Below are 14,267 nucleotides of genomic sequence, written 5' to 3'. Positions count from 1 at the left end.
AAAGAGAAAGAAAAATGATCGCCTCACAAAAACAGGAACTCGAAAATGTCGCAACACCGGAGCAGAACAGAAAGTTAAAGACATAATACATTTGACTAACACATATTGGCATCATATACCCACAAACAAAATTTATTCCGAAAAAGTGAGCTGTTTTAAGCCGGTTTGCTCCAAGTGAAAAATTCATAAATCGCACTTAGCAGCAAATGTTTAGTTTGGTTCAACCATGATTTATACAACATTCTGTTTTATTTTTGTTTACATAGTCGTTCCCATTTGACAGTTTACATTCATACCCGACTACATAAAGGAAATGTATTCTTGAGTATTCAATTTTCAACTGTGATATATTTCCGTTTAAGATACAATTTTGAATATGTGTAATATTGTTCTTATGTTAATTTGTTACAGCTTGGTTTCTGACAGCCATCAGTGTCAGTATGGTTCCTGTGACTGTGACGTTTGTATTTGCATGTATGGTGATGTTAAACACCCTGTTTTGTGATGCGGAAATCGAGTATTACTACGAATAATCGAGCAATGCCTGAAGCCCTTAGTATTTGGAAATATTTACAAACTGTTAAATTTTGTTTCCGATTATTTATGTTACATATATTGAAAGTAAAACTGACAATATTGCATGGTTGCTTATGTCACAGCAAGTTTAGACCGTGACGCGTTAAATATTTGTGTGTTTTTAAAGGGTATTAAGGTTTTGCTATCTATTCCATTCAAATAAGTGCATCATTTGTATATGTATCTTCTTTCATGTTTACTTATTTCACAGCAAATTTAGACCCTGACACGTTAAATATTTGTGTTTGTTGTTGTTTTGAAAATATTTAAAAGTTTTGCTTTCTATTCCATTTTAATAAATGCATCATTTTTATATGTATCTTCTTATATGTATATCAGTTGCTCATCACTTTTTTAAGACAATGTATTTAGGCCGTATGGCTCGTCAAATTGTTGAATCTGTAGATCGCTTGTTAGTTGCCTATATCTTGGATAATTCAATACTATATCAGTTTTTTGTCAGCATTATATGTATGTTGTGTTTGAATTGACACATGTGTGATAATTTCATATCATCGTAGCTGCCATTCGAATATAATCAAATAGAGAAATATGTATTTAACAACCACGCAAGAGATACACGGACATAGTCGTTATAGATATGCATGACATGTATTTATATACAGAACGTCATGTTGTGAATTATTCAACAAGTTTTTATAACCAGATGGTATTACCAGTGATGGTGTTCTTAAGTCAGATTTCCCGATATTTAAGTAGGTTGTTCGGCAGTTATTTGAAGCAAGCAAGCACCTCTCTAATGTCTTGCTTTATTTAAGTTAATATCATCTTAATGTATTAATGTCATTCATGTACTATTTACTCATTATTTGTGGTTTTAATTATCATTATCTATAAAATGTGTATTGCTGAATCTGTAAAGTTTTCCTACCCATTGTAATACAACTTTTGTTAAAAATTGTAATAGAAAGTATTCTATCTCCTATTAAATTGATATTATAGTGCTTTATGGTGAGAAAAATACAAAAATTGTAGAATGTAAACTGAATAGTGGGAAACGGGGTTTCCTAATAAGGTATTCTGATATGTATTAAAGTCCTTTGCATCATTATACTCATATACTTCCACTAGTGTAATAATATAATGTCTGCAAATCTTAATGATAAAAAATATTCTAAACTTGTTCCGCTTTAATTAGATACAGATTGTTTCGCGATATTTTACTTTAAGATATATTCACATCGGTTAAAACAGTATTTATATATTCATGTTTCTAAGCTGGCAACTTCCTGCATCCAACAATAAGTTGTGAACCGCTTTGAGATGACCTACGAACTAGGTTGTAATAAAGTGGTATATAATAACCTCGAATTATCAATTATTACTATTACACATAAACATACGTATATGAGTATATTATATATAATAACGACAGTATGTCCAATAAGGGAACTGGATCCGAACAAATAGTGTATCTTGTTAAGATGAGTACGTGCCTTTTTCAATGTATTCGCTAGGTTTATCTATGTGAAATAAACTTGCTGTCAATATACGTTTCAGAATGTTGCTTTAATCCAAGATAACCTCAAATAAGGTTATTAGACTTTGTTTTCATTGTTGATAATTGCTATATACTGATAACAAATGTGATTGTTTCCTACGATAATCCTACACGGGTTTTACCTGATTATGTATATAAGTTGATCCGAATAGATGGCTTTAGGATACTTATCCATTATGCCAAACAATATACGCCCAACAATTGGAATAACGTTGACTAGTACAAAATATCATATATTTACACGTTCATTTATCTGTGCACCTGTTTTGTATATTGCAATTGTATTTGTGTTTGCAGAAAATGTATTTTGAACGTTATCTGTGATGAAAGTTGCTTTGTTATTTATGTACAATTCCACCTTTTCTGACGTATACCGGAAAACTTTCGCTCAGTCAAACTTTTGTCTTTCATCGGTATAATCTATATTCTCCCAGTGCTGATATCGCCCTTCATATTCTGTTGCTAGTTTATTTTTTTTATCTTAATCAACGTTCGATGTAATAATACGTTAGCCCTGATTGTTACAGCTAAAAGGCGAAAATTGCAATTGTTAAAAAGCATTTACGTACATTTGCACCATAATATCGACTAACCTGAGAATTGGATTTCTGTGGCTTCATTTGTTATGTTACTATTAGCAGGCTGTTGAAATTACGAACCAGTAACAAACATCCTCTCATTTGAAACTACTCAACTGAGTATGCTTCTTCCCTTACAAAAGGATGAATTTACGACACAAATGTAACGACAAGCCAATGTGATACGAAACATAAACAACAGGACATGAAGAGGCAGGTAGCAAAAATACAAAAAACAAAAACTTCATCATCCCCACATCTCCTGCCCCTTACACCATCAAATCACCGCCCTTGAAACATTACCTAATGCAGACTTCCGTATTTGTACATATGTTTTGGAAATCTACGATATCTACTTTAAATCACACATTCTTTTAAACTTTTTGTGAATGAAAGGAGAAGTTATGGAAATGGAGAACGTTAATAAAGTGACATATTCCACAATTATAATAAAGTCCCATTAACATTGCTCCCCGACCGATGTAAATTCTAGATACAAAAAAGTTTCAAATCACTAATTGCAAATTATTGACAATATAATGCGACTGACACTTTCTCTCCAGAACGCAATCACTAAACCAGGTCATTTAAGCGGCGATAGTTATTTTTGTCTTCTTGGTTAGTAATATGATACATAATTGCTTATGGCCAAATATGTCAATATGTATACTAGACACATGCTACAGAAAAACATATCAGTAATGTTACCGATTAAGTTCGTAAGAAGCTGTCGAATGTAAATACTACACACAATGTTATAAAAATGATCACCATAAAAAGCTTGTGAGATAACGCCCTCTCTACACTTAAATGTAATGGATGTCCTATAGATACGTATTTGACAATATAGAATCATTTATTCCATTTGTTTGTCTTTTTAATTACAATTCCTTTGTACAGCGTGGTACTTTGTCTAGTGTAGCCTGTGGGATATTGTTCACAATAGGGACGATCGGCTGCAGTTATCACACCGATCAGGCAATTAAAACATTAAAGGCTCATTTAAATAACTGTTTGTACCGCTACCACTGTCAGTGCGGCACAGTAGTAACTCGATCATCCTTGCATCGATATGTGTTGGTTTGGTTTACTGTCCATGGATTAATGCAACAACTTAAACCGCTGCCGTGATGTAATGTGTTAACGGTCATCATTATGACTTCTGTAGAAAGGAAAACACTAGTGATATCACTTATATTCTCGTTAATCTGTGAAGGGATATACGGTATGTATTAATTACTACATGTATATATGGTTATATCTGTGCTACACTAATCTATCTGTGATGAACTGTGGTTTTGAAATCACTACAAGCCATAACAATGTTTGTTCATAAGGTTTTTTAAAGAAAGTATTGAAATCACTCTTTTATTGAAAATTTTAATAATTGTAAGTGTTTTGCAGAATTAACGAAATTGTCGACAAGGAAATAAAATAGAGTAAACATTTGTTTTGTTTGGCATAAGCTTTAGCCCTAGTTCATTATTTGAGTCTTCTTCAGCCATTTGTCATATCAAATATTCTTTCAATTAAGTAATATAGATTTCTGAGTGGGTATTTATTCGTAAAGAGCCTGAATAATGACAGGTCTCTTTAACATAAACTATGCGGCAGTAGCAGCATTTACAATGGAAAACGATATCTAGCTTTATGCTGTTCGCAGCTTTTCAGCTTAAGCTTCCCGTACTTTTACAGAACATTATGTATCCGATATGAGGATACCCTAATCTGAATATAATCCACATCAGTCACACTCCGTTATTTTGGAGTCGTGGGAATCATGAAAACCATCAAGATATATGCATGTAGGCTATTTGGGATGTAAGAGTCGGTTGTACTTCTTTTGGAATATAAAAATCGAATTGAAAAAGTGTAAGTTTCTTGACTGATGGTCACAAATATATAAACTTTAAAAGAACAGATAACACAACTAACTACTATAGTGATATTGCTAGAATTAACAGGTGTAAATGATGGTACACGAAACAAAGGTGACTGAAGAACATCTATCCAGTGTACATGAATGTCCACCAACATGATATTTACATATGCAGTTACAATTAAAAACATGAAATAATGCAGTACATTTACAAGTATAAAGATATTAAGTAAGTCGATGAAGAAATTTTCTAGAGAACATGTCCTTTTCGCCCAGGTTGGACTCATCAGTTGTACTTCAGGTCAAACAATGAAAGTGTATATATATTAAACATCACGAGAGAAATTCAACACGAGGGTAGGAAGTGACTGTAAATGCAATAACAAATTTACCAATTAGGCTAAAACAATAATAGTTTGTTAATTTGTAATTTATTTCAAGCCGTGCCCGATTACCAAATTTTAATTACAAGGTCATAGCTTATATCTGGGACTGCTAGTCCGAATTGTAAACACTATCGCAAGAAATCTGAAATAAATGACCACATCATTAGAGGCATATTAAGAAATGATGCTGTTTTCCATTGGTTATTTTATCCCATTTATTTGGTCCCGACAATGATAATAAGATTAAAAACGACTAAAGTTTTCTTGTATTCAATCCTCAGTATCGATATCAGATTAAAATATATACATTTATATAGGGTAATTTCTCTTGTGTTTTGCTTGTCATTATCATTAGAGTACACAAACCTCAAGTATGACACAAACTGAACCAGCGTGAAACTCGAAAGAGAAAAAATCGAAATGTAAAACTCAAATCTGTAACCAGCCTTGGTAAAAGATCGTATGTCATACTTGCTAGCAATCCAACGGCATCGGCCGTATGTCGTGACAACGGCATAAAGGGATATATTTTGTGCGTTTTCAGTTCAAAACTTAATGTCATCTATCCATTTTTATTGTATTTCCTAAATATTTGGTGCTTTTTATTTTTTTTACTAAACATCAGTTATATGTCTTTGATTCCAAAACAGAATACCGTTTACCACTTTGACAAGATACATGTATATGACATTGACAACAGATTATGACTTAACAATTATCGTTCGACGGGAGAGGTAAATTGCAAATCTCTATAAAAAACAGATTATTGAAAGGATGGCAGAAAAAATCCCTTTGGTTGGGTTATGCCGGAGAAATTTCAAACCTAGGAGCGGGATTCCTGAATGATTACCCTTGAATTGAAGGAACCTTCGGGTTAGACTTTAAGAATATGACCCATCAGGTTGAGATTCATCTGGCATACCCAGAAGACATGAATAGATTCTATCAGTCCAAAATGTTGATATGATGAATTACAAAACAGAACACAGATTAGGAAAATAACATGTATCAAATTATTTTCACAACTTTGACAAGAGATAAAACATACCACAGCATATACAACAGATTATATGACTTTACTTTTTATTGTCATATAAATTAACTATCCTAGCAAAGGATACACAATATGGGACACAAAGCGAGGCTTGCCGCGGTTTTTCACCTAAATTATGAACCCAAGGTTGCATATTTCTGTCTTTTAAAATTTGCGTATGAGAGACTATTTTCCGACGACGCTTATCAATCTTTGAAACCAAAGAATGCAGCTGCCATCTTGTGGCAATATATCGATTTCTGCAATACTGAACCAGATTTAGAGGTATCTATACTACTAGAAATAACGCATCAGAGTTTGGTTTGATATTGAAAAATATCTTAATAGTATATTTATTGAAAGGATAAACTCACCGACGGTGACTAATGAAAATGAAATATTTTAACTAGAAAGTACATGTAAAAGTGAAAACTATATGGTAAAACATATTAAATGACATCATATTTTCCTCGGCATTCCGTCATCACCATGACTTTGAAATGAGACACCATACCCATCCACATGTAAGATAGTTTAAGGCCGACTAAGTAAGACTCTTCTGTGCTCAGCCTTGGACTGGGATAAAACTGTATACAACTTTGACAGGGATAATACTGTACGCAATTTGGGAAAAAATCTGTTCACAGCTTTGGCAATTCCTATACTGTAAACACATTATACATGTATAAGAGATTAAGCGTAACATACATATGTAGCTTTGAATCCGTGTAATATTATTTTTATTCAGATGCTTGGAAACGCTATCTTGCGTTAGGATGAATGTACAGTTTTAAAGCTGTGATATTTATTGATATCATCGGTAAGCTACATTCACTGACATTTGCATTATTTTGCTGACATTTCACTCAGTTTTGTATTTAATAGTCTAACCACTTCAAACGCAAAAACATTGTCCCTGTTATAATAAATCAATAAAAACCAAACAGCGAAAAAGGGACCTGAAAATATAATACCGTATTGCTTTAACATTGTTATATTTTGGTTGAATAAAGTGATACGGAAATGCAATTATATAACATCATATTATATTGTGATATTATAAACAAATAATGTTTGTTCTTAAGATTTTAGGTTATCTGCAGGATCTAGGAATACAATTAAATCTAATTATTGGAACATGTCTATTGCATCCACTGCACACCTAAAGAAGCATTTATTAAATTAATGGTCTCATTAAATTAATCGTCTTTAGATAATTATGAGACCATTTACGAATTTAAGTTACTTGCTCATCACCTAGTACAAACACTAATTCATACAGTCCGCCTCATTTGTTTTTAATTTCTCGGTTCCAGATTGTGAAAGACATAGTTCACCAATCACCATATCTCTTACAATGTACTTCATCTTACAGCAAATACCCAGTTATCTGGGAATAACTATTGAATCATTGTAAATTGGAAAAGAAAAATACTTCTATATTTAAGAAAACTAACAAAAACTAGTCCCTTTGTTATCGTTTGCTTACTTGTAAATAAACCGACTTCTGTACAAGCTATGCTCTTATTGTTAAAATTCATATATAAAGGGTTGTATTTTTGCAAAAGTTCTGCTAATTTTATTAGACTTTGGGTTCTTTCTAGGGTAGGTATATCTATTGGTATTAAATAAATATAAGAAATATTTGTTAAAAATTGCGTTCACAGATAACAAGATATCAATAACGGAGTTAAATAGAAGTAAAAGGGTTCATGTAGTGGTTCTGCTTTTTAATTGATTTATAGTTAATTCTTACTAATTAGAATTATCGAGAATAAAATAGGTCATTGCGATGTCAAGACCTCGTTTCTATAATTGTTGATCATATCTAGGTTTCGGTTAAAGGGACGTAACACGTGTGTTGTCGTTACTTTGTCGCCAAAGACTATTACTAAATTAAAATTAAACCTAACAACAATTTAGGTTACATGTTCATTAATACATAATACCATGACTTGGAATTCATATTAAGGAGGCTCCACCCTTTCGCAATTTACCAGCAGAATTCAATGAAAGTTTCACATACTGGTTATGTCACTATGTAGAGATGATTTTATGAAAATCTAAGCATTCCGATAAACTGGGGATTTTTTTGTAAAAAATACCGAAAAATAGATTTTTTGTCAAATTCAACACTTTCACATTTTGTGAGAGTGTGGCATTATTCAAAACTATTACAACAATAAAATAATGAAAAGAAACATTGCTCATCAACCCTACAAATATTTTATTTATCATAAAATATCTAAAAAAATGTTCCAAAAAGCGTCCCGTGTACTATTGTTTACCCGGTGTTACTATAATTTACACTGCGGTAATGGAATGCCCGATACGCAATACGGAAATGACGACACGAAAATACGACAAGAAAAACATGTGTATTACGAAGGGTAGTACGTCCTTAAGCAAATAAGGATTTTTTTTAACTGTGCACTGTTGCTGATCCCTGACAAAGGTAAGGTTCAAGTGTGCTCAACTCAACCGTGACCGCTTTAACTGATCAATCAGCGTTGACCGTTCACGTGATGCACGCGTGGTCGATATGTGTGTGGCATAAGTGGAGCCGCTTGTGTAACCGAGGATAAAATTAAATTAGAATTTCAAATAAAAATAAGTCTTATACATTGCATATTTCTTCCTCGTCTCCTTCTTCTTCTGACGACTAACTTAGGGTTTTGACATAAGTCAACATATACTAAATAACTACACACCTCAAGTTTGGCATTTGTTATATTTGCCTCCTGCTGTTTTCTCCGTTCATCAAAATCTATAAATATAACTCCAAACGACGAAATGCCGTAAATAGCTCACCTACAGGTGGCCGTTGAATTTATTATTAATCGTCCATATTACTTAATAATATTTTTTGATGAAATTGCTGCCCATAAAAACAATAACTAGTGTATTCCCTTGTTGGGAATACAATGCATATACTGCAATCTATGTTTTTACTTGTAACGATAACTTCAGGCACGGACTTAGATAGCAGTGTCACATATACCTGCTGTGTATCAAATGTAATTTAACATCAGTGTTCAGGTGGCGAGTGTATTCTCTATACTTGAAGAGTCCAATTCCGTGCTTCAGATATCCATTTCACCAATGTTACTTATAAATACACACACTCAAAGGAATACTAGTTGTATTCATTTGAATGATATATTTTCTCTTTATATCTTTAGCATGCAAATCATTGCTGGGCCCTGTATCGACCGTTTGATATAAGTAATATAACTTACAAGTTGAAAGTATATATTGGTGTTATGCTTTATTAAGGGATAGATTAGCGTGTAGCTAGCATGAATGAGGAATTTATATACGTAAACTAAGACCTTGAATCGAAACAATTAAAAAACAATCCGTTAATATGTAGTTTCGTACATATTTGCACGACGGACATGCCAATTTTGTTTTGCAAAATCTCACCGACGGCGAAGATAGCAACACCCCTTGTAGGATATTAAAATTGAGATGAAATCAAATGTATCTCTGAAGAATTATCAGAAGGAGATTTTGATAAAATCGGTTCAAAGCCCCTAACATAATGTTATAACGAAATTCGGACACTTTGTCTAACAAACGCGACACTATTAGTAACAAAATACCCAATTTAGCGCACTAAGAACGAGTGTTGGTATTTTTGTGTAAATCGTATCCCCAATATTGTCAATACTACACATTAACGTAACAGACACGATATTTATCTTTCCATTTAAATTTGATCATTCACTGGTTTAGATGAGAGATTTAACTAATTGTCCAGATTAGTTGTTATGTCGGAAGACAGTTCAGTAATAATGTGTATTTAAATGTAATACGTTAGTTATCATTCTACAATCACATTCTGATTGAAATCTGATACACATTTACGTCATCAGTGACATGTGTTGTGTTCTAAATGATGTATCAGTTATAAATCTCTTTAACTGTATCTCTGTAGCTTTATCCTGCTACGTGAAATAGCTGGATACCATAGACCAGATTGATTTCTAGCTGTGGATATGCACATGTGTTTTAACTCTACAGTTTCTACAGTCGATGTTGATCGAAAAACATACGATATGATTGTATTTGCCGTCTTACATATTACATTATATTGATAAACTAACGCTTTATTTACCGAAGTATTGTGGATATTATATCTGAATAATGGAAAACATATTGTCACAATAGGATAATATCTTTATATACATACTAATAACCTAAATCTCTAAAAGCTGTCATTTAATCAAACAACTCTTACTCGTCACACCAGCCATGACGTCATGTTTAACCTGTGATTGTTTAGTATATTGTGCGGCCCAACTACATCATGGGTCATATTTTTAGAAAGCTGATGTGTTATTTATCAACTCAAAGAAATTGCGTGGCTACCGTACAGCTTTACATCTATTAAATGAGATATTTGAGCGAATCAGAAGGTGGTAAGATTATTTAAGTCATCTAACCATTTAATGATGTTTTGACCTCTTCTGTTATTTTGTTTACAACAAAAAGATTTTTTTAAATTCAATAATCAATATGTCAAAAACACACTATAACAGGAAAATGTTACAAGTTCTATTCAAGTTGGTGCATGAAATAACGTAAAACAGAAGTCCGAAAGTTCCCTGTGCATGTAGGCTTTTCAGAATTAATGGTGCATCTTTATCTTTATATCGATACAAATTTGCCAAAATTGCCAACAGGTAAACGGTAAAAACGGGTTAATTGACGAAATAACTAATTATATTTTACCATGAAGTCTTCAATTTGTTAGTGTTTGTATAGAACAATACAGTTCGTGCGTTTTAACATTCAAGGTAAACCACACAATTTTTGTCATAACAAGGTCGCCATTATATATCATACAATGGATTTTGGATGAGTGTCAATGTCCCAGCGTTCAGACCTCTTGATATTTATTCATACCCGATGACATATAACATTGGAAAAGCACCATTTTAAAATGTATGGTTTGGGAATTTAGTAGTTATGTATAATCTTTGTTTGATTGGTAAGATGTGATCGTAAACAAAATGGAAAAGCAGCTAATAAAAAGTATACGCTTCCAAAGTTCGTCCAAAATTGGCGTGTATGCATTCAAGCGTGTATAATATGTATACATGTAGGTATATACAGAATGTACTACTTATATAATAACATATTAAGCACTCATTGTACTCGATAACATCGTACTTGTCGTGGGGACATTCAAACCCTACCTTTACATCACAATGAGGAAAATAAATCATTACTTATCAAGTAAATCATCTTTAATACATCAGTGATCTGAACATAATCCTAGGGTTTGCTATTGTGATAGTATTGTAATACTAACAATAGAAACTTCGTTAGATCTAGTTAAAAGAATGGCAATTAAATGTATTTATCTCAACAAGGACAGGTGTACTTCTCATGCCTGCTGTGACAGCTGTATATCAGACACTCCAGGAGCTCGGCCTAGTTTAGTCACGACGAAATAGTGTAATTTGAGTACAATAACAGCATTGTACTTCAATATCCCACACTTATTTGGCATAAAGTCAACATACTTGTTTAATTACTGATATAAAACACTAACATACATTTGAAAATATCTTTGTCCGCTACGAGATTCAACTTGGGTAATGAGTATTAAAGGTATCAGGTAAACATAAATTGTATCATGTTGTCAACACATTAAAGACGCAATAATAATTTAAGGATGTACACCTCTGAGAAGTCAAAAATTTCCCGTATTATTTTTTTTTTCTTATATTAATTTTTGGAAAAAGGAGATAATGGCATTGTAGAAAATGCAAAAGAAATATATGTCCGTGTGTTTGTTTTTGTGCTATGATCGGTCAAAGATACCAATTTAACACAATAGGTGATTTTAGGTGAATTTTCGGGTTTTGACCATTTGCAGAACAAATTCATACAATTTCTTCCAAGTGTGTTATCAGATATGTATGAATGTTTAAAGAATTGATAAAAATATTATTTTCTTTTAAATTATGGAAGTAAAATTTCTTAATCTTATTCATTTTACTCAGAAATGCGATTTTAGTTACCCCTACCGCTTATTTTTTAATCAAAAATGCTCATTTTTTTCACCATTTTTTGCAGATTAAACGCTTGATATAAAAAATTCCTGTATTAAACTTTTTTTGGTATTCAATGAATAAAAAGAAAATGTGTTTCTCTTTCTAAAACAGCCACAAAAATGGGGTCGGTGTGCTTCTTTTTTTGTCCCATTATTATTTGTGTTATTTTTCACCTTTTCGGGTTCAAAAAACAAAAGTGCTTCAGTTACCCTAATATGTAAAAAAAAATACCAATAGTATATAACTTTCCACTTTTCTGCATATTATTTTAATCATATTGAACATTATAAAGTTGTACAACAAAATTGAACCTGCTACATTTAAAAATGGTGACACAATGACAATTTAAGTGATTAATCTAGTGTCAAAAAAGGTGAAATTTTGCCCTTTGTGAAGCACAAGAAATTAACATAAATGCACTTTTTCAAAATGGCCGTTTAATTGGTAATTTCTTTCAAATTCTTGTAAAATATGTTCTACACACAACAGACATCTAGTTTTTTGCCATGTTTTTCAGATGTGTGTTATTAAACCTGCCATAATTGGATAAATATTACAAAAACCCGTTACACCAGATCAAAACGAGACTTGAACGTGACTATAACCTCAGAAGAGTACATCCTTAATATCAATACGGAAAAACAACAACGGGAACGGAGTGAATAACTGTGACGAACATGAATAGCATCCGGAATCCATTTTATACCCATGTTATACCCATGTTACACACATGCAAGATATTTTGTCTATCTCGTGCTATTTGGCGCAAAATTTCACTCCATTGACCCATATACACACAAAAACAAAATAACACGTTGCATTTAGATACTTCAGTCTAGAAAGTTATGATTTTGATGTTAAAGTTTGATTATATATATTATACACCGTGATATTATACACCGTGATATTTATCTGCCTAAATGTATTAAGTTGTTGTGACAAGCCGACTTAGGGATCCTTATACCACTCCCTAAAGCTGTAGCTACACATTGGTAACAGTTTTTTTCCCGGCATGGCTACATCTTTAGACCGGTATTACTGTCGCTCTAACCGACTGAGCTAACTAGTCCACGGAAGTGTCCTGTGTCGTCACATGAAATTTAAAGAGGGGTTGTGGTGGGGGCGTGTTTCTGTATGGGGGGGGGGGTAGTGCTTCTGTATTTAAGAAAAAGCCAGAGTGCAGCGGGACATGATCCTGAACAATAACACTGACTCAGACGTTGGTCGGCAGCAAATCTATCTCGAAAGTTTGTACAAATATATGCCACCATGCAACTCGTGGTTTTATAGGAAAATCACAATGAACACTAAGGAAGTGCTGTATTAAATTGTATAAAAGTTCAGTCGGAACTCTCTATATTGCTAAGCTGTCAATTAAAGTAAAAGCCACAAATGCCCTCTGTAATTCTTATTCCAAACCAAGCTCTTCCTCACACACAATATACTCCTCTTTTGTACACTGTTCATCTATATAAGCTCTCCTACTAAATACATCTGACAGATATTTAAATCAAACCCACAATTGATATACACTAATACTGATCCTCAGTCAGAGTTGATAATTATTCTTTGCACTTAATGTTTGTTTTGTTATTTTCATATCCAACAGGTCAACAACTTGACGAATTGAGAGGACGTAAGTATTTATATCATTTGATTTACCACTTGTGTCATTCTACAAGAAGGCTTGGTTGTGTGCTTGTCATAGCATCCGTAAAATCACGTACAATATCCTATCACTGACCATATAATGTCCTAAAGAGAATGTACATTTAGTTTGCGTTTTCTAATTTTCGAAATTTTCGCAAAAAAAAATGTTTCCGGAAAGTATACAACATGTTACTTTAATAGCAAATTAATCCAGTTTCACTCTAGCACACTGTCCCACCTAATTTACAATTTTAGCAGGACGTTGAAACCGCAATTTTTTTCTCAGTTTTAATATTTACATGTAGAAAGGTTACGTTTACTTTTGTCATTTCATTCTATGTCATATCGTGATGCAATAAGGAAATTGTTTTCGGAATTATTTTAGTAAAATTTAGCAGAAACGACATTCGATTTATGAATTAATATTGTAACTTGAGGTTTTTTTGGAAATTTGTTTCTCCAAAGCGCATTAAATAAAATGATATTTCTTATATTAAGGGACCAGTTGCACTGTTAAAAGACAGTTGTATATTCATATAATTTTTTTTTATAGTAGGAACAGTCGGAACCCCCCC

General features: G+C 32.6%; 1 protein-coding gene across 2 annotated transcripts in view; it reads left to right on the top strand.

Annotated features, from left to right (window-relative positions):
• LOC110457460 overlaps window positions 1-14,267 on the top strand; it is a 123,828-nt gene that overhangs the window by 106,311 nt on the left and 3,250 nt on the right. The window contains exons 109-110 of one of the 2 annotated variants that reach the window (XR_002463694.1): window positions 412-3,901; window positions 13,652-13,678. Coding sequence is in view for 1 of the 2 variants with exons in the window: in XM_021508830.1 (XP_021364505.1) it covers window positions 412-533 (122 nt within the window). In the remaining variant the exon portion in view is untranslated. Of the gene's footprint in view, window positions 1-411; window positions 4,099-13,651; window positions 13,679-14,267 lie in introns of those variants that run through there. The other variant, XM_021508830.1, reaches the window with a different exon arrangement.

Source organism: Mizuhopecten yessoensis, unplaced genomic scaffold (genome assembly GCF_002113885.1).
Source record: "Mizuhopecten yessoensis strain PY_sf001 unplaced genomic scaffold, ASM211388v2 scaffold179, whole genome shotgun sequence".
Taxonomy (NCBI): Eukaryota; Metazoa; Mollusca; class Bivalvia; order Pectinida; family Pectinidae; genus Mizuhopecten; species Mizuhopecten yessoensis.
This window is presented reverse-complemented; position numbering and strand designations above follow the sequence as displayed.